General features: G+C 35.3%; 1 protein-coding gene across 1 annotated transcript; it reads left to right on the forward strand.

The window, feature by feature from the left end:
- The first annotated feature begins 800 nt into the window (after nt 1-800).
- LOC131855631 (plexin A3) lies at nt 801-23,343 on the forward strand. Its single transcript, XM_059206926.1, has 3 exons — nt 801-1,124; nt 16,409-16,528; nt 17,115-23,343. The coding sequence occupies exon 3, from the start codon at nt 17,198-17,200 to the stop codon at nt 22,898-22,900; it is 5,703 nt and encodes a 1,900-aa protein (XP_059062909.1). The 5' UTR covers nt 801-1,124; nt 16,409-16,528; nt 17,115-17,197; the 3' UTR covers nt 22,901-23,343.
- Nucleotides 23,344-25,249: the final 1,906 nt, after the last annotated feature.

Genomic DNA, 25,249 nt, shown 5'->3' on the forward strand with positions numbered 1-25,249 from the left:
AAGAATATATGTATATAATATTATAAACTTATAATGAGTTTAACAACAATAGATTAATAAATGCCAAATAAGTTGAGTACATTGTATGTGTGTGCAAAATATTTTGAATCTTATTGTAAGGGCATAAATTATATTTTTATATTCATTTACTGACTGAGTAATTGAACTTTTGTATGAGACATCACAATAAAGAAGTCTATTTCATTCACTTTAAGAACGTGTAGATAAATTGCCAGATTACAATATAGAATACAATGAAAATGACCATGTTATTTAAATGAAATATCATAAAAATCTGTTTTTAGCAACTATGTGATTCAATTTCTTTTAGTTAAAATATAAATAATGAAGGAATATAAATTAGTTGATAAATATTATGTATTTCCATGACGACATATATGTCTTATTATTCAATATAGCACCTCTGTGTTTATTCTCTTTATTTATTAAAGTATACATAATTTATTAAGATCGCTAAAAGTTCTCTTTCTTTATTAAACTTATAACAACTGGCATCTCTACATTCGATTCTCCGTCTACGTATCGCATGATAAATTATCCATCTACGATTCTTTACGTCTCATTACTGTTGTCTTTATTAATATGGTGCAGTGAAATTGATAATAAGTGTAAACCACGAATATTAAAATATAAGTACAATATTAAATCTTAAAATTACATTAAAAATACATAATTTTTAATGAAGTCTGAACGCATCAGAATCCTGCCGACAGTGCTGCCTCTAGTGATTATTTTCTGCATTATTTCTGCTTTTCGCTGGAATCGTTCATATTCGGCTCTTCTCGGATCAGTCACGCCTAGACTCGTTCGAAAAGCGAAACTGAATTCATTCCACGGCGATGTACGAAGACTGATACTCTTCCCGTGGACCACTTGTACAATCGGGATATTTTATTCACAAAAACGGGCTTTAGCACTCGATATATAATTTGTAATGTATTGTGATTAAGACCGTTGCTATTGTGTTAAGTGCTGTCGTTGGAAATAAGTGCAGAAATATATAAATAATCCTGTGTGAAGTGGTGCAATTGTGATTATCTGCAGTTGGATCCTGGATTTCAAAAGGATTGTTATATTTGACTAGAGAGATATACTCTATTAAGGTAAGAATCGTTGTATAGTGCTCGACAATTTAGTTGGTACAGAACGCGTGGCGTTATTCGAATGGCTTCCTTTTATCGACTCGCGTGCGCGATAATGGCTGACTTTTCTCCGTTCTACTTCTGTAGCGGGAACAAAATAAGAAATATTGAAGACATTGATGTTTATATGTTGTGAAATTTTGTTGTCGGTGTTGCATTGTGATGGATTTTGTGTAACTATGCGTAGGTGGGCCCGGGTATGTGGCGTGGGTGGATAGGGAATGCAGTGAACTGTTCAACACGACTAAAGCTACGATCGCCCATCGTGGCCGTATGATTTATCTTTTATTTTGAATGTGTTTATTAGAATCCCGTATCGCCATTGAACCACATACAGTCATTTTACAATTAAATAGATAAATATACATACAAGGTTTGTTGGTTTTTATAATTTTAACTTTGTAATATTCAGGTGTTGCACATTTTATTAATAAAAGATTCGTTTTGGTTAAAGCATAATAATATAATTCTTTAGCTTCATATAATAAGAGTTATAAAAAATAATTATGCCATTCTGTTCTACTTTGTCAATCCAGTAATTGAGATCCCATGAAGATAAAATAATTATTTGTAAATGCATGTCAATTTGTTGTAATTTAGTACGTAAATGGAAGATGTAATTGTCTTAAAAATTATATAAGTACTTTTTTTAAAATTAAATTCTTATATTTTTTTAATCATTTCGAACTAATTCCACTTTATATAATAATAAAGTTATTTCTTACATGTCTACTAATAAATTTACCATCTTACATTGGCATTTTACTCTGCCAATGTAAGATGGCAAATTTTCTTATAAATGTCAAGAAAATTATAAAATCTTGGCAATTCAGTTTGATAATATAGAAATTTATAAAAAATGCAGTTATCATGCTTATATTATAAATGTTAAAGTTAAATGTTTGCATGTTTGTTAGTCATATATAGGCCGTGTCTGTTTTAAATGTGGCATGTTCATAGACTGTATTTTAGAGTAAAATATAGAATTTGGTCTCTTTCACACAATCAATTCAATAAGAATTAGGTAACCTATCTATTTTTAAATAAAGAGGATTATTTTTGTGATGCACAAGAAAATAAAAATAAAACATCACTTATTCTATATTAATTATAAACATTACTATGACAATATTTCTATATGACAATATTTCTATCAGACATTTACTTATATTCATAAAAAATATTATCAAATCTAAAACAAAAAAAAATAATATAATACAGTCAAAAGTAACAGTAATATTAAAAATATAACTGTATTTATTTGCATGTCCTTTAGGTACTTACATGTCATACCCATGCATTTAAATGCTTGGTTGCCACTTACTTGGTATGAAAAAAAAAATTATAGTCAGTTTATGCTAATTTGGTAATCCATGTCTATGGAATTGATTTGAAATAATTTTTATTTAAATTCAACCACACCACAGTTACCTTAGCATTTTGTTGTGGCAGTTGTTTTTTCATACATATTTTTGAAGCAAAATTCTATAATAATAATAATATAATACTTCATTTCACACAGGAAATATTCATAAAGAGATAACTGTACATAAATTTGCTAATCAGAGGGCTGCCTTATTGAATAAAACAATCTCATACATTCAACTTATTTGTTTGAATAAAGGTATTGCTTAAATCCTTGCATTTACCTTGATATTTTATTTTTACAGTGTTTTATTAATTTTTTTATCAAAATTCTATAATAATAATATAACATTTTATTTCACACTGGAAATATTAAAAAAAAGGTAACTTTACATAAATATGCTAAAAATGGCTGCCTTATGCATTAAAAAGAATCTTTTACAACCAACCTACTTGTTTGAATAAAGGTATAGCTGAGTTGCTTCCCCATTCTTCTTAGGTGTTTTTTAATTCATGTGATAGAATATTAAAAATTGACAATTTACTAACAGAGCTAACATGCTCAATATTGTGCTAAATAAAGAGAGAAAAATTAGATCTAGAACTACTTAAATTAAGTTTATTTGAATGAACATTATTTTTATTTTAGTCCATAAAAGTAATAGTATGAAATAAATGATAACTGCTTTTAAAATTATCTAAATACTAATTATTAATTAAATAAATACAAACCTAACTATTTAAGTGATAACTAATAATAGTTTTATTAGTTTTTCTTAAATAAGTAGGTTTTAAACTACAACATAAATTAATTGTAGTGATAAGAGATGTAGATATTTTATTACATCTTTATAACTCCTAGCTCTTCCTCTATAACTTTGTGGTTAAGTTAGATAGCTATACTTGAATACCACTGTATAGGTTTATAGAAATCTTTATTCAAATTAACTCAATGTAAGTTCTTTTGAATAGTCATATGTTTGATCATAATTATATACATAGATACATAAATCAGTCTTAGATTCTAACCACTCATTTGGAACATAGACTCATCATAAGAAGTATAAGCTAGAAATTTGCGTGTTGCTCTTTTAAATAATTAATATATTAAAAAATATACAATTCACATTCTGTGTAATGAAATAATATGCTTATAAAATGTTAATTATGTCAACAAAATGAAATTTGTACTGTATACCTTGTTAATTAGCTTCAATTTTAATTGAGCAGTTTTTGGTCATGGTGTTGTAATTTTTATACTAAAATGTGATTGTTTGAGATTACTGGAAGTTGTTTGTGATACATAGTTTGTTTATTTTAGTATGTTTTGCTAATTGCAATTTTGTCTGGGAAATATATTATATAATACAAGTTTTTACATTTTAGTTTCTTGCAATGTTGACTCATTCTGCCTGCATTATTTTGTATATGGCTTTAAAATATCTAGTTTAATTAATAGTCTAGTTTACTAAGACCTTATTTATGCCTTCATAAATTCAAGTTTTCACAAATATAATAATAATTATATCTTAATAAAATTCAGACAGCATCATCTAGTCCCAAGCTAAGCAGAGCCTGTGTTATGAATACTAGACAACTGATATAAATACATAGACTTTTTTTTGTAAATACATACATAAAAGAAGTAAGGTAGTGTGCTAAACCACTAGACCACAGAGTCTGTCAATATTTATATAGTAACATTTTTTTTCAAGAATATAAGACCTGTCTGATTTTTTTATCTATGATTGTGTCATAGACAATCTTGACATCTCTTTTTATAGAAACAATAATTTCTCAGACACATAAATTAAAATTTATTTTATCAATTTGATTTGATTATTTATTTCTACCTGTCTTGTTATTAAAGGAATAATTAAAAAAAAATAAGGTCGAGACAATCTTATTCATTCTGCTATAAAGAAAAATATAATGTAGTTAGTGTTTTAAAATTTTTAAATAACTACATTATGATTTTATATTGGGTGCAGTTTTTTAACTTTTTTTTATTGAATGGGTCATTAGAGCTATTGGCCCACTTTATATTTATTAATTTTTACTTATAATTATCACAAACATAGATACAGCAATACAATATGTGATGCTTCAATACATACATACAGTCTTTCTTATCATACTAGCTGTCTTCAAACTAAGAGTTCTTATTACAGGTAACCAAAGTATGCTTGTTACAACATTATACTACTATTACACACATCAAAATTAATACAGATAACCATTACTTATACATGTGAACCACAGATATCACAAACAACTTGCAATGTCCTTGATACTCTATATATTTTACCATTTCTGAGTACTAAAGAGTTAGTCATCATACTCTGTAATTTTAAATCTATTAATGAATTTTAACTTATTTTTATCTCAAACTTAGCTATTCCCGCGACTTCGTCCGCGTGGAATTTAACTTTATTTTTCTGAGATAAGAGTAGCTTAAGTTACTCCTTATTACATCAGCTACCTGCCAAAAAAAGTCCAGTCAAAATCGATCCAACCATTTCAGAGATTAGCCGGAACAAACAAACAGACAGAGAGACAAAAATTATAAGAAATGTTATTTTTGTGTATGTACCGTATTTACATTCATATGCATGTAGTAAAAGACGGTTATTTCAATATTACAAACAGACACTACAATTTTATTTATATGTATAGATGTATAGATTTATAACTGTATGGATACTGTAATTTTCAAATTTCAATCAAGATTGCTGTCAGTTATTCTCTGTTGAAAGTACATTAATAAATAGCTCTAGATCGACCAGTTGATATACTTATAGAATGCCTGGTGTTAGACTTTAATTCTCTTACTGACTAATTTAAATTTACGTTAACTTGAATTGTAAACAATATTAGTACTGTGTTACTGGCAGCTTGTCTACCATTCTTTTTATAAATTTTATAATTTTTATATGTCACTTTTGACGAACTAATATTGTTTTGTTACTTCTCACTGTGAGCCCTTTTGGGAAGAATCACATTTTTACTAGTATTTGGTTTTTATTAAAATAGTAGTTGTGTTCCCGCTCTAGTAACATACAGTAATTAACAAATTTCAGTCAAGATTCTTATCAGTTATTCTCTGTTGTAAGCACATGAATAATTGTCAGTAGATGGACCCTGTCATATACATTTAGAATGGCTAGTGTTAGACATATATTAATACTAGCTGTTCCCACGTAGAATAGACGATGAGTGATGAATTTCCGTACAAACTTTCAATTTTTTTATTCTATTTTACTCCTTTATCTAATTTTGTAAACTTTAAAAGTTATTTGTGTATAATTAATCAACAGTCTAAATAAACGAGTTTCAAGGTTTTAGCTTTAAAAATGACGATAGATACAGCATTTCATCTCCCCTTTGAACTTTTTCTCATAAATAGTCACCTGTCCTTTCTCAAGGACTAGACTATCTGTGTACCAAATTTCATTTAATTCGGTTCAGTAGTTTTGACATGACATAGCCACAGACATAGTTAGACTTTCTCATTTATAATATTAAGTACATATGGATAAATTGAAGTGATTTGTCTATCTGTGTCAATTTTATTGAAATTGAGAAATAAGGAGTTAAAAAAAGACACAAAGCACTTGCGTGTATGGAATAAGTTTATTAGATTTTTTTTAACAATACCGTATTATTGGAATACAATAGTTGTATACAATAGCCAGTGTGGCTTACACACTTGACACTATTTAAAATTCATAAGTGCAAAAAGTACACTTGTTTCTGAAAACAAAAGTGATGTGAATCATAAGTTAGTCATCAGCAATTTATGGGCCTTGAACACTCAACTACACATAGTGGCATGACTTGTCTGTTTGTAGGTACATATTATATCATTAGTGAATAATTATTTGAATATAATCACTGATTAACTTGCAATTCGTAATTGATATAACTGTATGGTTATTTTTTTGACGACTTATTTTAAATAAGTCTGTCATAGCAGTTACGGCATATGAATATGGACCTTATTGCCAATTAGCAAGTATTAGTATAATTTTGTATAGTTTTATAGTTTATATTATTAGTCGACAATTTATTTTCTTTTTTTCAAATATGTTGCAATTGAATTTACTAAATATATCATCATCTGCTCTGCTCCTTCCTTACTCCATTTATTTTGGAGTTGGCTTAATATGTTTTTCTTTTCTATACATCCCTGTTCGCAGTCATCTCGTTATTTACTTCCTTTCTTACCATATCATCTTTCACACAGTCCATCCATCTCTTTATTGGCCTTCCTCTGATAATTTCTAAATATAATATTAGACATATATAAAGATTAATTAATAATACTGGAATTGTGCATTCGTCTGCGCTATCGGTTTACAATGGTGAGGCAATGAAGGATGTTAAGATAAATATAAGGTCAGGTCAGTAAGACCATCGTGATAAATCCCTGGTGAATTTGCGACTATGCGCTAACTGATCTGATCTCATGCTCATATTATCATCCCCCATTTGCGCCCCGCCAATGTATACCCTTCAGTCTACTCAATTATTATGGAGCGGGAAAAATAAAATGGATCTTTGAATGTAATGAAAATGCCATACGATTGTGTGAGGAAATTTATGGCCACAGCATAGCATAGCATGGTCGTAGCCTTGACATACACAGCCTGTACTCACGGTAGCATATTATTAGTGATAGAAATAGAAATAATCATTATTGAAATATACTCAATATAAGCACTTTTGAATAGTCATTTATTTTCTTTGAATCTACCAATTCGGAACGAAGACTCATCACAAGAAGAACGAGTAAAAATATTGCGTGTTGCTTTTTTTGACTAAATGTTATCTATACATCTATACATATAAATAAAATTGGAGTGTCTGTTTGTAATATTGATATAACCGTTTTTTACTACATGCATATGAATATAAATACGGTACATACACAAAATTAACGTTTTTTACGATTTTTGTCTGTCTGTTTGTTCCGGCTAATCTCTGAAATGGCTGGACCGATCTTGACGGGACTCTTATTGGCAGGTAGCTGATGTAAGGAGTGACTTAGGCTACTTTTATTTTAGAAAAAATCTCTAATAATTTAACTTTTTTGTTCAATTCCACGCGGAATAAATAGATAGATGGTTATACGTAATCCTTTAAGCCTGATTCACTTTACTGAAACACTATGTTCAACACCATACATACACTATCGCAATAAGCACTTCAAGTTTATCAATTAATGTATTTTTTAGAAAACAGCCTTGGTAACGTATTATCGTAGGTATATTATTGCGTGTCATATAAAACATATAATATGTATGACTGTCATATATAATATATATACGCTAAAATTGAGAGATGACCCGGATTTTGACTTTTATGATAGTAATAATATTTCAGGACAATTTAAACGGCGCCATGTTATCCGAAGCTAAGCAGAGCTTGAGTTATGTACTAGACAACTGATATAAAAATATATATTTTTGTAAATACATAATATACATAGGAAACACCCAGACCTATACCAACAATTATACTCATGAATAAAATTTGTATTGTGTGAGGAATCGAACTGCAACAATCTGTTTTAATGCGATAACTAAACCGCTATACCACCGAGGCCGTTTTATAAAGTATTCCACTCGATGTATGAGAATTGTCAACTAAAATATATTTTGTAAAGTTTAATCTTTCACGCGCTAATCCGTATAGATATATATATCTAGGTGGATTTGACCTTGCCTTATTTTTGAATATATGCCAATTAGTTGGACTCTACTTATTTAGGGCACAATTGAGAAAAAAAAAACGCCCAAATGTGATCTAATATGTTTTTTTCTGATTACAAAAACATGATTTTTTAATTAATAAAATCTTAATAATGTTATAAACGCGAAAGTTTGTGTCTATAGAAGTTTGTTAATCTTTCAAGTAAAAGCTACTGAACGGATTTTTGAGGAAACTTTACAGTAATATAGCTTATATATTAGAATAACATATAACGTAAGGTCTCCGTGATTTTCTGAATTTTACATATAATTAGTGCATGGTTATAATGACCCAACTAATAAATATCTTTCAGACTAACATACCTATGAATTATAGACAATTTATATATTGTTTTCTATTAATTTTACTGTGTGTTCACGGCACTGATGACGGGAATCTGCCACGGCAACGCCGATACACCCACACTCTTTGGCCAGTAGTCGTTCATGAAGGTGGTCAGCAGTTTGGTGGGAATTCGGTCTACAAACGCTATGAAACTCGCGTTATGGCTCGATTCCAGCTGCGTCATGTTACTTTTGCTCCGTATGTAGTCGATGATGTCCTGCTTCTTATTTATGGTATCAAAATCTATATTTAGTTATTATCCTGCATTCCAATTAAGTGACTTACAGCATTACAATTATTTTGTTTATTTGTCATCTACTGGCTAGTGTGAGACCATATTCTTGTGCAAACGACTGATAGCTCATCCGCGTTCTTTAATACCACAAATGCGGCTTTTGTATAGGAAAATATTTACCACAATTAGCTACGATTTATTAATTTATTTAAGTAATCAAAATATATATAGAACATATAATATATGGTTATATATGTTATCTGAATCTATTTTGTTATAATATATATAGTATATTTTGACATTTTTAAAAGCGATAGTAATGAGATGTTTTTATATGTAACAGAATTATGTTAATTATCGTATAAACTTGATATTAATCATAATAAAATAATATTATCGTATTTACTTAATACACAAAAGATTGTGAGTATGGAGTCATGGTTGTTCGTTACTCTTTCACACAAAAACTATTGAACGGATTTTGATGAAACTTTACACTAATATAGCTTATACATCAGAATAACACATAGGCTATTTTCATGAGGGAGCAATCGAGGACACAACTAGTAAATAATGTTATAACTGAGAAAAATTTACTGAATTTCCATGTATGCTGCTTTTTCACGCAAAAATTTATAGATAATTTTAAGTTCTAGATTATATGAAATGAAATATATTAATCAGTAGATTGTGGGTAAAGATAGGTAGGTTAGAAACTCGATACTAACAATATATGTATAAACTTACGTATTATCTATTGTAGATTGATAAGATAGGACGATATTTTGTTAATTTATGCGAAAAATAACTAGTAATACTTAAATGAATCGTGAATCTAGACAATTTAAATATCATATAAAACACATCCTTTGCAAAAAAGCTTAATATAAAATTGAAGAATTACTTAAAATCCATAGCACTGACAATATTATCTGATTACACTAATAATGAGTGTGTAGTGATTTCTATGTTCATTATCGCTTACCTCTTACTTGTTATACTGTAATTATTATTATATATAAAAAAAAATATATTCAAAAGAGGAATACACAAGTTCCTTGCTCATTCTTATTGTGATGAATCTGCATTCCAAATGAGTGGTAGAATCAAAATATGACTATTTAAAAGTGCATGTAATGAGTTTATTTGAATAAAGATTATTTCTATTTCAATTTCAATTCTAAGTTGAACTTATACTATAGAACTAGCATGTTGTACATATATAATTCTTAAATACAGCGAGGAAGGGGATTGTTCGTAATGTGGTCTTATAATCGTTGATAACAATATACCATGTCAGGTTGACCTCCACGCGGTTTCCCCTAGAAACTATCGTGATAAATTACTGGTGAATTTGTAACGATTGGCTAACTGACCTGACCCTATGTTCATCTTATCATCCTCCACTGGCACCGCGCCAGCGTTCATTAGTGAAGGCAGGCGGGTAGTACATATTTTTTGTAATATCGTGTACAATTAACATTACATATCAATGTGGATGGCAGTAAAGGCAAAGGGCATAAAAAGAACGGATGAACTGTGTGAAAGAGAATATATCAAGAAAGGGAGTAGATAACGAGATGACTGCGAACAGGGACGAATGGAAGAGAAATTACGCCGAAGAGAAATACAAATTACGCCGATTAGAAATGAATGCGACAAGGAAGAAGCAGATTATGCATAATTAACCTACCTATAGGAAAATACACATCATATCACGTCCATACATATGAATACATGTTTGCATTATAGGAATCGAACCTGTGATTTTCAGTATGTAGGTCGTCAAATTGTATCAATAAATAATATTTTATATTTATAGGCGGGATGTATAAAGAAATTATTTCTAGTAAAGCGGCATGATATGACACGTTTGTGACCTTATGTGCAATCCTTTAATCATATTATATATTATATACAATTTTTATTATCTGTAGATAATATAACAATATCTTTACGTTATCGCCAATTTGATCGCAGCTGTAATATTACTTAGTCACAGTGTTATGTAATACTTAAATTTAATATTAGGTACAATGCAAGGAAACTTGTACTATTTTACTAGCTGAGCCCGCTATTTCCTTCGCGTGGATTAGTGACCTTGGATAAAATTTAGGCTAATTAAAAAAAGAAAAGGAAAAAAGTTACATCGTTCTAACTTCAAAAATTACGAATTTCCATATAAACTGTTATTCTCTATTTTATTTTACCTTCTTAAGGGTGAAATGTTTACAAACTGAATGACATATTTATTTATTTAATCAACTACCTATAACATAAGTGTAAAACTTCTAGCCTTAGAAATGACGACCCTTCCATACATACTTTTCGTCTCCCCTCTCAACCACTTACAAACCTTAATTAAAAAGTAGCCTATCTGGGGTAGGGTCTAGACCAGAGGTTCCCAAACTTTTTTGGGTCGTAGACCCCTTGCCATATTTTTCGGTTTTGGGTAGACCCCCCCAGTCTTATCTGGTATTGATTTTTTGTAAATTTAGTAGTAAAGTTTAGTGTTAAAAACATAAAGTAAAACAACAAGATGACCGCTGTTGTAGACCTCTTGCAGTTTGTCATAGACCCCTGGGGGTCGATATAGACCACTTTGGGAATCACTAAGACGATCTGTGTACCAAATTTCAATAAAATCGATTTAGTAGTTTTGAGGTGAAAGTGGTAAAGACAGTTAGAGTTACCTTCGTTCTTCATTTATGATATTAGTAAGGATAAATTGTAATTTTTGTGCGTCCGTATTGTGAGCCCAACTGAAAATTAGTTCTGGAAACTATATATGTAGCAGTATGCTGAGTTGTGGCCCACATATACTTTGTAATGTGTATGTGGTTTGGTTGGCGTGTTGATAACAGAAGTGATGGTAATAAAAGATTTAATATATGACAATGTATATAATATCAGAATAAAAACAACAAGTAATAATTACATGTAACAATTTTCCAAATCAGTAATTAGCAGGCGAGTAAATTTAACGTTTTGACAATATACTTTTTAGTCAACTTATTTGTGTTATATGGTTGTGAATGTAAGGAGGTTGGTAGTCTACATACATGTAAACAAACAAACAACGATTTACAAATCGTTGTTTGTTTTTTTTATGTCATATGGTCGTGTCAAGACGAGTCATTAAGTTCTATTCTTTTCAACTACTACCTGAATATTCTATAATATATACTACTTGTAATTAAACCTAGATGTATGTGTGTGTAAGATACAAACAAAAGTTCTTATCTATCTATCTATATATTGTACGGCAATCAGTTTCTGTCAGGCATGAAACATGTTGCTCTATTTAAACTAAAGTTAAGTTACAATTTTATGATACTACGTAAATACAAATTACCTAGCAGCGTAATGTTAAAATCAAGATGTTAGTCACTGTTGAGGTCAGGTCAGTTGGCTCATCGTGACAAATTCACTAGGAATTAATCACGATTTCCAGGAGGAACCGCGTGGAGGTCGACCTGTTACATTACTAGCAATGGGGGTTACTAGTTTCCATTACTAACAAATTCCCTCCTATCTATGTGGGGTTTTTGGAGGGAGGGGGGGTAGGAATGGCGAATAGTGTACCGGGTGCTTATAGACTGCGGTAATTACTTACCATCAGGTGACATACAAGCTCGTTTGTCATTCATGCCGTAAAAATGTACTGTTGGTCTATTACAAACATTTATGTCAAATCTCCCGTCAGCGCAGAATGTACTTGTGTTCAGAAAAAAGTATAAGTTCAGAAATTTGGCCTGGGTCATGTTCACGTAGACGGAAGTAGCAAGTAGAAGCTATAGCATATATAGATATAGCAATAATAGCAATTATATCCGTGTGCCAAATTTTAATCCAAATATGTCTCGGTGTTAATGTCCGAATGTATAAACAAAGATCTAGTTCAAACCGCGTTTATAAACATTCGCTTTTGCAATGCTAGTGCGAAGTTGGATGAACGTGTAAATATGTACGCTAGTAGTAGTTTTGACTTTGTTCGAAGTCTTCTGCGTCGGTGACTGAGGTACCTATCTCAGGTTTTTAATAATAATAATAATCTCAGGACAATTCACACAGCGCCATCTAGGCCCAAGTTAAGCTAGCTAAAGCTTGTGTTGTGGGTACTAGATAACTGATACATTCATTTATTCACTGATACATATATATAGATATTTTTTGCGAGGAATCGAACCCGCGACCATCGGTCGTAAACCGGTGTGCTAGACCGCTAGACCACCGAGGTCGTCAAATTACTGGATGATATGAATGACATTAATGGATGATATTAAATGAAATTTTATATGTTAAAGTAGTACATAATAGATGGTATGGTTATTTATATAAAATAATAAGATAATGGAATGTTGCACCCTCTTGCGCTAACGGTTTACGCTGCCGGAGCACTAGTGGAGGATGATAAGAAGACCTTGGGGTCAGGTCAGGTTCAGGAACCTGGGTGCCCCAACCAGTACCCAGTTCCATGAACATGAGGTCAGGTCAGTTAGCCCAACGTGACAAATTCACCAGGAATGTATCACGATGGTTTCCAGGGGTGACCGCGTGGAGGTCGATCTGACATGGCACATTGCTAGCAATGGGATCATCAGTCCACATTAAAAAAACTAACGATCCCCTTCCCCCATAGTAGCTTGATGCATGTAAAGTCTCAGCCCGATCGGTTTAAAATTGACAAAGTTTCATACAAACTTTCATCCCCTATTTTATCCCCTTGGCGATAGAATTACTCAAAATCCTTAGCGGATGTCTACGTCCTAACATCTACCTGCATGCCAAATTTCAGCCCGATCAGTCTAGTGGATTGTGCTGTGCGTCGATAGATCACTACGTCAGTCACCTTTGAGTTATATATATTTAGATAAGTACATATAATAGATAGTAGATAGTACATAATATGACATTTTGTATGTAAACTAATTTGCAATGAAAGAAATAGTAAACGTTAAGTGAAGATGTAGAACTGTGAAAATCTACAAGACAATGTTTAAGCAATCACGGTTTTAGATTCCACTAGCTGACCCGACGAACACCGTTCGGTCTAAGTATCATATTATTTCAAAACCATAATTAGCCAAATCGATCCAGCCGTTATACAGTTTTACTGAGACTAACAAACGTTAATTGTTTTATTTTTATATATAGATGATTCATTCATTTCATTCTTTCAGTGTGTAAATGTATGAAACATGTAGCGTAGTGGGTGATCACTTCATCACTCTAGTGTAATCTTTACTTCCTCACTAATGTTATAATTGCGAAAGCAACTGTTTGTCTGTGGCTATTCCACGCCAAAACTACTGAACCGATTTAAATGAAATTTGGTACACTGATTTGGTAGACTGAGACAAAATTTTTAGTTTCTATTTTTTTATGATACAGCATACAAAAATACATACAATCCTAAATTTTCACCCTTCTATCATCAACTGTTGATTATATTTTTTTATAGTAAAATAAAATTATTAATTTATATGGCAAAACAACGTTTGCCGGGACAGCTAGTAATATTATAAATGTTAAAGTAGGGATGATTGTTACGCTTTCACGGGAAAACTACTGAACCGATGATCATGAAGTTATGTACACATATTTTTAGAGGTATTAGAATGAACATAGGATACTTTTTATTAAAAAAAAAACAAATATTTTTGATTCAATGCGAGCGGAGCCGCGGGTAAAAGCTAGTACGTTCACGTTTGCGGGTAAACCGTCACGACACGATACAATAGTATGTTCCTGCCTTCATGCCAGTTGTTATGAGAGCTTATCAATTGTAGGCCGATACGATAAGCCGGCGTGATAGTAATCTGCAAATTATTGCATTTACTCGACCACAAATGTAATGGGCTACCCAACCCATTTATATATGTAATATTTATTTATCTACCTATACTAATATTTTTAATAGATAAGTATTGTCAGGTTGTATGTTTGCTGCAATCTCCGGTACTACTGATTCGATATTTAAAATTCTTTTCAAAAGAGCAACAAACAAGTTTTATCCTCACTCTTCTTGTGATGAATCTGCATTCCGAATGAGTGGGTGAATCAAAATGTGACTATTCAAAAGTGCTTGTAATAAGTTTATTTGAATAAAGATTATTTGTATTCTATTCTACTCTTTTAAAGTTGGAATTCCAAGGAAGCGTTTTCGGTATCTAAATTGAACAGCGAAACCGCCTAGTTGCAAAAACGAAGGAAATGTGCCATAGACTAAGTTTCGCGTGTCAGCTCTTTTATACTATTGTTATATTTAGATATTAGGGTTAATCATTCAAATTCGTTCAGCAGATTATTTGTGAAAAGGTGACCAACACACAGACAGACTTTCGCATGTATAATGTTACTATGGAGTACAATAACAACTGACTATACATTTTTTGATAATTTTTTAATTAATATTAATAGAATAATCAGATAAAATACTGAAATCAAGCAATTGAAAATATTACAATATACTTGATCTATATCTTAACATATGGTGTTAAGGTAGTCATAGTCATCGTATTGTTTAATTTAATAACATAGTTTGTTAATAAGGTAGTTAATAAAGTAATAATTCAAGACACTTGAAACAACGCTATGTATTTTTTTTATTGGGTTGTTTGGGCTATTGTCAGGTATATGGACCTGTAGCATTGCGACCTACATAGATCTATTGTGCTCGCCTTTGCAAAGTTCGCTACCTAGACCCGTCAGGGACAAGAATTGAAGGATATTCTTAGGAGCGATAGATTTTATCTCCTCAGGAAAGGGTGTACACTTTCCAAAGGAGATATTTCGTTTATGCATGAGTGGGCTACAACCACATAAGATGTGTAGTGACTTTTCCTCTTCAGTTTGGCAAAATCTCAACGCTATGTAACTCGAAAGTAAGAACTTGGCATGGTATTAAATAACTGATGGAAATGCTAAAATATATATTTATTTGCTAATATACATATATATATAATTATACATTGCAAAATACTTTGACTAATGCCAACAATGATACTCATGAATACAAATGTTTGTATTGTCGAGAATATTTGTGTAACCCCATTACTTGGTCTTTAAACCTCATTTCATAGGCTTTGAATATTTTTACTACCTTAATATATTTTACTAATATTATAAACGCAAAAGTTTGTATGCGGTTGGATGTTTGTTACTATTTCACACAAAAACTACTGAACGGTTTTTACGTAACTTTACAATAATATAGCTGATGCATCAGAATAACACATTGGCTATAAATTTCACGTGTAAACGCGGCCACAGCTAGTATAAACATATATCCATTGAACTCTTTAATCCTCGGCATTCTTTGAAATTTATTTACACAATACATTTTAGATAATTCTTTCGCATCCTGATTGCTTTCATTATTGACAAATGAAAATCGATGGAACAATACTAAATATCCAGTAGAATATTTTAATACTTACGGCAGTTGCAATAAATTCTAAAATACTTTTTGGTTGGGAACATATTTCATGTTGGACTTTCACTCACCTTTGTATGTTAACAATATGTATATATTTTGTTTCAGGTCTCAACGACCCATCAACAGTCTCGCCACATTATGAGAGTGCATCTTACGTGTTTATGATCTACATAATAGTAAAGAAATAATACACCAGCCCGTAGCACACTCCACTATGACTCTTCTGTAAGTACAAATGAATGTTGAAGTCTTGATGTTTTTTGTTTATCCAGTATTTTACTTTATCGTTGCGCTACCACGTTCACTCCCTCGTTACGAACAGCATGCCAAGTTTTAATTTTTTTATACCCCTTTGATGATGCTGAGGCTTTCGTCGGCGTGTGACTTGTATTTAGTACACTGACCGCGTCGAGGTCGCCTGTGACCGATCTTTCACGGTACTAACCCATTTTTAAACGACCGCTTGTTTAAATTTGTGTACTATGATCGAAAAATAGGTTAGTACTGCAACCGCTTAGCTGTTAAGAACGGTCATTGCGCGCCGCTTCAGCTCGCGTCTTCGCTCCGATCGCACTGGACCTCTCCGTGTCGTTGCGTTAAATTGTGCGCATCGCGAATTGCAAACGCTCGATACGTTCAATTAGTAGATACGGGTAATAAGTAATCTGCAGGGATTAACGGTTGACGTAGGAATTAGTAGCTGATTAACAGGCGGCCGAACGGTGCGGTGCGATGGGAACGAAACGTCGACGGCGGCGGCGCCGGGGTGCAGGCGCAAGCGGTGCGCCTGAGTGGATGTCTCGCGTTGCAGATGGACGGAGCTAGCCGGCGCTACTGGTCCGGTGAGCGGGCGGCGGCGCGCGCGGTAGAGTGCCGGCCACATGCCCGCGCGCCATGTGGCGCGTGCTGCTGGCCCTGGGGGCCGCGTGCGCCGCCGCGCTCGCCTCGCAGGACGTGGTACGCAACTTCACCGACCCGGTGCTGACGCCAACCTCTCTCTTCAACCACCTGGTCGTCGATCGCAACACGGGGCGAGTCTACGTCGGCGCCGTGAACAGAATTTATCAGCTCTCTCCCGACCTGGAGGTTGCCCAGTCGATCGTCACGGGACCCGTCAACGACTCTGCTCTCTGCACCTTCGACTGTCCCCCGTCATATGTGAAGAAACCTACGGACAATGTGAACAAAGCTCTCGTGATAGACTACGCCACCAGCCGTCTTATATCGTGCGGTTCAGTGATGCAAGGATTGTGTTCAGTGCGGAATTTAAATAACATTTCTCACGATGTACACGAAATACGGGAACCAGTGGTGGCCAATAATGCGACGGCTTCAACTGTGGCGTTTATCGCCCCTGGGCCTCCGAATCCGCCGATGACGCAAGTAATGTATGTAGGCGTAACCTTTACTGGCAACTCACCCTATCGATCTGAAGTTCCGACTGTGAGCAGCCGGTCACTGGAGGATGAACGACTGTTTATGATAGCTAGAACTGCTGTTACGACTGGAACTAGAATGTTTGTAAATTCGCTCTCTCGAGAACGTTATCCTATTAATTATGTGTACGGGTTTAGTTCTGAGGGATTCAGCTATTTCTTAACCACTCAGTTAAGAGCCGTGGGATCTGATACATATTATAGCAAGTTAGTACGTGTTTGCCATGACGATGAAAACTATTATTCTTATACTGAAATTCCGATGTCATGTACAGGAGAAGGAGGAAAAAACTATGGTTACAATCTCGTCCAGGCAGCTTTTGTTGGGAAACCAGGATCAGTTCTTGCAGGAGAGCTTGGAATAACAGCACAACATGACGTTTTATTTGCCGCATTTAGTCAAAGTGAAACCATAAATACGAATACACCTTCAGATTTGTCAGCATTATGTGTGTACTCTCTAAAAGCCATACGCAGAAAATTTATGCAGAATATTAAAACATGCTTTAGTGGTAACGGCTCTCGAGGTCTCGATTTTATATCTCCATCCCATCCTTGTATTAGCACAAAATTGCAATCTATTAGCGAAGACTTCTGTGGTTTGGACGTAAATACTCCCCTTGGCGGTGAACAGCCCGTAGAAGCTGTGCCGGTAGCTACATTTAAAAAGAGGCTAACAGCTGTGGCTGCTACAGCTACTGGAGATTACACTGTTGTTTTTGCGGGAACATCTCAAGGACATTTAAAGAAAATAGTCGTGGAGAGTGCCACTCTAGCATTTGAATATGGAGATATTGTGGTGGACGAGGGATCGCCAGTTAATAAGGACTTATTCTTTGATACTCAATTAATGCATTTGTATGTTATGACTGAACGAAAGGTGTCAAAGGTGAAGGTACAAGAATGCAGTGTCTATAAATCATGTTTAACTTGTCTCGGAGCCAAAGACCCATATTGTGGATGGTGCTCTCTAGAAAATAAGTGCAGCTTACGTTCGGACTGTCAGGATGCAGCTAAAGATGTTTTGTATTGGATCTCATATCGTAGTGGCCGTTGCACCACAATTACACAAGTAACACCAAATCAATTGCAACGAACAACAGCTAGAACATTAGATCTACTGATTGAAAATTTACCTACTCTTAACGGACAATTCTTATGTGCATTTACAGCTTTAGATCGTACATTAATTACTAATGCTACTAGAAAACCTTATGGAGTTAATTGTACAACTCCACGCACCGACACCCTCCCACCGATTCCTGCTGGTCAACATCATTTCACAGCTAAATTGTCGGTGCGGACTACACAGGGACCTGATTTTGTAGCTACAAATTTTACGTTTTTTGATTGTAACACATACAGCTCGTGTACGCAGTGCGTTAGTTCCTCGTTTCCCTGTGACTGGTGCGTCGACGGCCATCGATGCACCCATGACACTGCTGAAAATTGTAGAAATGACATTTTAGTTACTGGCGTCAGTAGAATAGGTCCCAGTTATCGTTCTGGTCCTGGTTTCTGTCCCACTATAAACTCGACGTCAGATGGTACAAATGAAATTTTAGTCCCGTCCGGCGTCAAGAAGGCTATTAAAGTTAAGGTACATATTATTGGACAATTTATTGTTCAAACTAGATTCGTTTGTCAATTCAATATAGAGGGTCGTGTTACTCATGTCAATGCTCAACTACTAGCTGATACTATTTATTGCGAACCTGTTGAGTTTACATATACCTCACGCGCTCCAAATATTACTGCGTCGTTCGCTGTTATTTGGGGAGGGTCAAAACCTTTAGACAATCCTGATAATACTCATATACTTATATATCGGTGTAACGATATGGCTGATAACTGCGGTATGTGTCTCGCTTTACCAGAAAAGTTTGGATGTGGTTGGTGCCAAGGGTCGGATCGCTGTGAAGTACAGGAGCAATGCGCTGTTCCGAGTGTTTGGTTAAATCGTACTCAAACTTGCCCCAATCCTGAAATATATTCGTTTCAACCAGAGTTAGGTCCTTGGGATGGGGGTACTAACATAACCATTGAGGGTATCAATTTAGGTCGCAATATTTCTGATATCTACAATGGTGTTACTATAGCGGGAATTAAGTGTCAGCCTATAATAGAATTATACGTAAAGACTAGGCGTATCGTATGTACTGTGGATGGTCCCGGTGAAGAGGTGCCTCGAGACGGTCCTGTAGTTGTTCGAGTTGCCGATTATCGTGGAGAATCTAAACGTCATTACGCTTTTGTAAATCCGAAAATCAATTCTATACACCCTAAATATGGGCCACTAGCTGGTGGAACAATATTGCATATCAAAGGCGAATATCTCAATGCAGGGAGTAATATTCAGGCTTATATCGATGATTTACCATGTCCTATTTTAAACGTATCTAATGAGTTAGCCGTTTGTAGAACAAGCCGTTCATATCAACTCAAAATGGGCACATTACGGATGCATTTTGACACAGGGGTACGTACTTTAGAGCGCGAAAAGTTTGAATATATTGAAGACCCCGTTGTAGATTCTGTCGAATCTGGGCCACCACTTGCAACGCAGCGAAAACAACCAAAAGGTATTCCGTCAGGAGGCATAAAAATTAAAGTAATCGGTAGAAACTTTCACTCGATTCAGTCCCCACAAATATATGTGTATCATGACAATAGACCATACATTGGTCCATGCAGTCGAGTTGAATATCAGTATCAAACTCAACTGATTTGTGAATCTCCCGGTATAGAGAGTGCTGGCTTAAATCTAGATCCTGATAAGCCCTTAGAGCTAGAATACGGTTTCAATATGGACGATGTACAAACTGTAAAGAACCTTTCCAGTAAGACGGGCAATGCATTTCTGCTTTATCCAGATCCAATATACGAGAAATTCGATGAAGACGTTAAGTATTATAAATCGGAATATTTAACAATAAACGGCCAAAATTTAGATAGGGCTGCCACTGAAAGTGATGTGGAAGTGTACATAGGGGATAGTTTATGTAATGTTACATCACTCGCGAGACATCAATTAACTTGTCGACCACCATCACGAGACGAGTTACCTGATGGTGTCGACACTCCGGAGGTGGTAGTTAAAGTAGGTCGTGCCGATCCCTATAATATAGGTAAATTATCTTATTCCTCTCAGGCTGGTCTGCAATCCCCTATTAGCAAGCCAGTATTAGTTGGTGTCATCGCCAGTATAGTGATACTCTTTTTAGTATTTATTGTATTTTTAATTATGTATAGGAGAAAATCAACTGAAAATATTAGGGTATTGAAAAATATGCAAGAGCAAATGGATATTTTAGAATTAAGGGTAGCTGCTGAATGCAAAGAGGCATTTGCGGAGCTGCAGACTGAAATGACCGACTTGACAGGTGACGTGACAGGTGGTATACCATTCCTTGATTATCGTACATACGCCATGAAAATATTATTCCCAAACATAGATGATCATGCCGTCCTACAGTGGGAGCGTCCAGAGCTTATTAGAAAAGACAAGGGTCTCAGAATGTTTGGGCAGCTTATTATGAACAAAACATTCCTTTTATTATTTATTCGTACTTTAGAAAGCAATAGATATTTTTCAATGCGCGATCGTGTTAATGTCGCTTCTCTTATTATGGTTACTTTGCAAAGTAAGATGGAATATTGCACTGATGTATTAAAAACTTTGTTAGCGGAGCTAATTGAAAAATGCATGGAAGGGAAGAGCCATCCTAAATTGCTCTTACGACGAACTGAAAGTGTTGCCGAGAAAATGTTGAGTGCTTGGTTTACTTTTCTCTTGTATAAATTCCTACGTGAATGTGCTGGCGAGCCACTTTATCTTTTGTTTAGGTCGATGAAAGGTCAGGTCGATAAAGGTCCTGTTGACGCCTGTACCTCAGAAGCTAGGTATTCTCTTAGTGAAGAAAAACTAATTAGACAGTCAATTGACTTTAAAGCTATAACTGTTAGCGTATCAATATCACAACAGACTATTTTCGTTAGTGGTCTGGAGGCTACCACTGAGAACGTTCACGTTAAAGTACTCGACTGTGATACCATAAGTCAAGTGAAGGAGAAATGTTTAGACGCTATTTATCGCGCTACCCCCTATTCGCAAAGACCGAGTCGTGATGAGTTGGATTTGGAATGGCGTACGGGTACTGCCGGTCGATTAATTCTCTATGACGAAGATTCAACCACAAAATCCGAGGGTGAATGGCGCAAGCTTAACACTCTCAATCACTATCGGGTACCAGATGGTGCATCTCTCAGTCTAGTTGCTAAACAAAGTTCCGTGTACAATCTGTCCAATATGGAGAAGAACGACAAGTCGCACACGTATGAAACTCTAAATCGTGGTAAATACGGTTCAGCTAGTCCGCCAGCTAGTCCGCTGAAATACGAACACGGCGGTGGTTTTAAATACTGGCATCTAGTGAGGCATCATGACGGTGATGCACACAAAGAAGGCGAACGTGGAAATAAAATGGTCTCAGAAATTTATCTTACGCGTCTTTTAGCGACTAAAGGTACTTTGCAAAAGTTTGTCGATGATTTATTTGAGACTATTTTCAGTACAGCGCACCGCGGTTCCGCGCTACCCCTTGCTATAAAGTACATGTTCGATTTCCTTGACGATCAAGCACTGCAACATGCCATCTCCGATCCCGAAGTGGTACATACGTGGAAAAGCAATTCCCTTCCATTGCGTTTCTGGGTTAATCTTATTAAAAACCCGAACTTTGTATTCGATGTGCATAAGTCTAATACAGTAGATTCTTGCTTATCAGTTATTGCGCAAACGTTTATGGACTCGTGTTCAACATCCGACCACATCCTCGGCAAAGATTCACCTTCATCCAAACTTCTCTATGCGAAAGATATACCAGTTTACAAAGAGTGGGTGGAGCGTTATTACGCGGATATAAAGTTGATGCCAGCGATATCCGACCAGGACATGAACGCTATGTTAGCGGAGGAATCGCGCCTCCATACGAAGGAATTCAATACGAACTGCGCGCTTAACGAGCTGTATGCGTACGCGGTGAAGTACAACGAGCAACTAATGGTAACGCTCGAGGAGGACGAGTTCTCGCAGAAGCAGCGTCTCGCCTACCGCCTCGAGCAGGTGCACAACCTCATGGCGCACGACTATAACATGTGATCCGACCGCCACGAGGCCTGTGACGCCGACCCCACCGCCCTGTATATAAAGCCCCCGCACATATCTACGCAGGCAACATTTGTATATATTAGATAGTGTACAGACTTTAATATTGTAATTTTTGTATAATTTCAGCGGTCCGATGTCGTTTTTTAATTTTATATAAATGAACTTTGTATTGATTTTACACGACGAACTCGGCCGGCCGCGGTCGTGCCACAGTATGCAACGTAAATTTAAAAATGTGTATGTCTGTCTATGTGTGCTCGCGTCGTACGAGTTAATGTTACGTCGATCGGTGTAAAATGTGTGTTGCAATCGCATTGTAAGCTCGCCGGCGAGCGATCACTTCGCTCGCCGACGGGTGATTTTTAAATTTGTACTCGCAGTCTACTTAAAAGTAACCGCCATGTCGGTAAATAAATTCCATTATTAAATAATAATCGTCGAATGTGTTCGGTGTATTTATTTGAGCGCAGCGCAGCGTCATTGTCCATGTCCACGCAAACGAAAGCCACCGCGTCTCGGCAGGTGTCGGCAGGGAGAACGCGGTACGGTGCCCGCTCGCCACACGCGCGCACTCGGAGCCCTCGGAGCCCTCGGGGCCACGTGGGTCGGGGCCAGTAGTAGCCACAGTAGCGCCGGCGCCGAGGGCTCGGTGGGCGCGGCGTATGGCGAGACGGCCAAAGATGAACCGACGCGGCCCTGCTGTTTCAGCCGGTACGTGCGGATCGTGGCCCGAACGACATTCGCGGTCGTGAACAACATATACTGCATCCCCGCGTACGTGGTGTGGATGATGGCGCTGCGGCTCGTCAGACCCTTGTTCACCTCACTGTATTGGAAGATCGAAGGGCTCATGTACCACTGGCTGTTGGCGATGGTGTCACTGTGGTCCTGGTCCGCTGGATATGAAAGTAAGTCTTATTATCTACTATAGAAACGCCGTGTGCTGCTTATTAGATAATCGTACAGAACGTGGCGTGGTAATTACTATGACCACATGTGAACAGCGTAATTAATGTATTGTGAACCGTTACAATTCAGATTACGTTTTAGATAGGCATAGCAACCAGTAATTATTATACTTGTACGGTCGACTCTTGCCATTGTTTATATTTTCCGTATGCGAATGAGTTTCGTTGGCATGATGCGACGTCAGGAAATTAATTCATCGACATCACACCGACCTGATGATTCATTTTGATACTCTGCAATACATGAGTTGCGTCTGTCGTTCCTGCTTCATTTATTCAACTTACAGCTATGTAGACACGGAGCTGATTGATGATATGGTTGACAAATTTCTTGTCAATTACATTCCCGATATATATTGCCAATGGCACTTCACAGATGGTCTACGGTAATCTCAAAATGTGGATAATAAATTACACTCTACTCGACAAAACGATGATGGATTAATGGATGATAATGGTAATGGTGCACCAGTTCGCTAACGGTACGCTGGTGGGACACCAAAGGAGGATGATAAGATAAGCATGAGGTCAGGTCAGTTTGTCCATCGTGATAAAGTAAAGGTATTGACCAGGAAGATTTCAAGGAGAACTACAGTGGTATATTGCTAGCAATGGGATTACTAGTTCCTATTGCTAACAATCTCCTTTCTTATCGACCTCTAACAATCTACTGGAGAGAATAGTGCAAGCATAAAGATAATATTACCAGATTCCACTTTTGATACTCTACTTTTTTAATTTAATATCGTATTTATTATAATAATTAGCTAGTATTAGCACATTTGAATAGTCATATTGATTCTACCACTCATTCGGAACGCAGACTCGTCACATGAAGAATGAGAAAGAAACTTGCGTGTTGCTCTTTTAAATAAATGTTCTAAGTATATACACATTAATAAGGATTAGGTATGCTACAATCAACATCTTCAATGTTTATCTTGGGACCTTGGTACCTTGTTCTCACCTATTTCAGCTGCCATGCAGGTTTTCGTAAGCTTTGTTTTGCTTTAGGGGATAAGATATGACAGGGAAATTACAGGGTACGAAGGTTATTTTTTTTAAATCGACAATTTAGTCGTCATAGGAATAGCAAGCAATACATGAAGGATACTACGGATGTGCCATAACGAAATCATGAGCGTTGTGTTTGCTATTCAGATAAATTTTCTTTATTACGAAATTTGAACGAGTTTGACCCGCAAACTCAACTGGTGTTAAGTGATGGTGCGGATTGCTCAAATAGTGGCTATTCATTGTTTACTTGAAAGGCAGTGTTGCAAGAGGTATGAAAATTCAAAAATCATTTGCTCATGTAGGACATTTTAGCCGCTTATGAATGTAAATTTTTTTATATTATTACTTTCCCTAC

The sequence above is a fragment of the Achroia grisella genome, unplaced genomic scaffold, assembly GCF_030625045.1.
Source record: "Achroia grisella isolate CSIRO2021 unplaced genomic scaffold, CSIRO_AGI_Agris_v1 utg146, whole genome shotgun sequence".
In the NCBI taxonomy this organism is placed as follows: Eukaryota; Metazoa; Arthropoda; class Insecta; order Lepidoptera; family Pyralidae; genus Achroia; species Achroia grisella.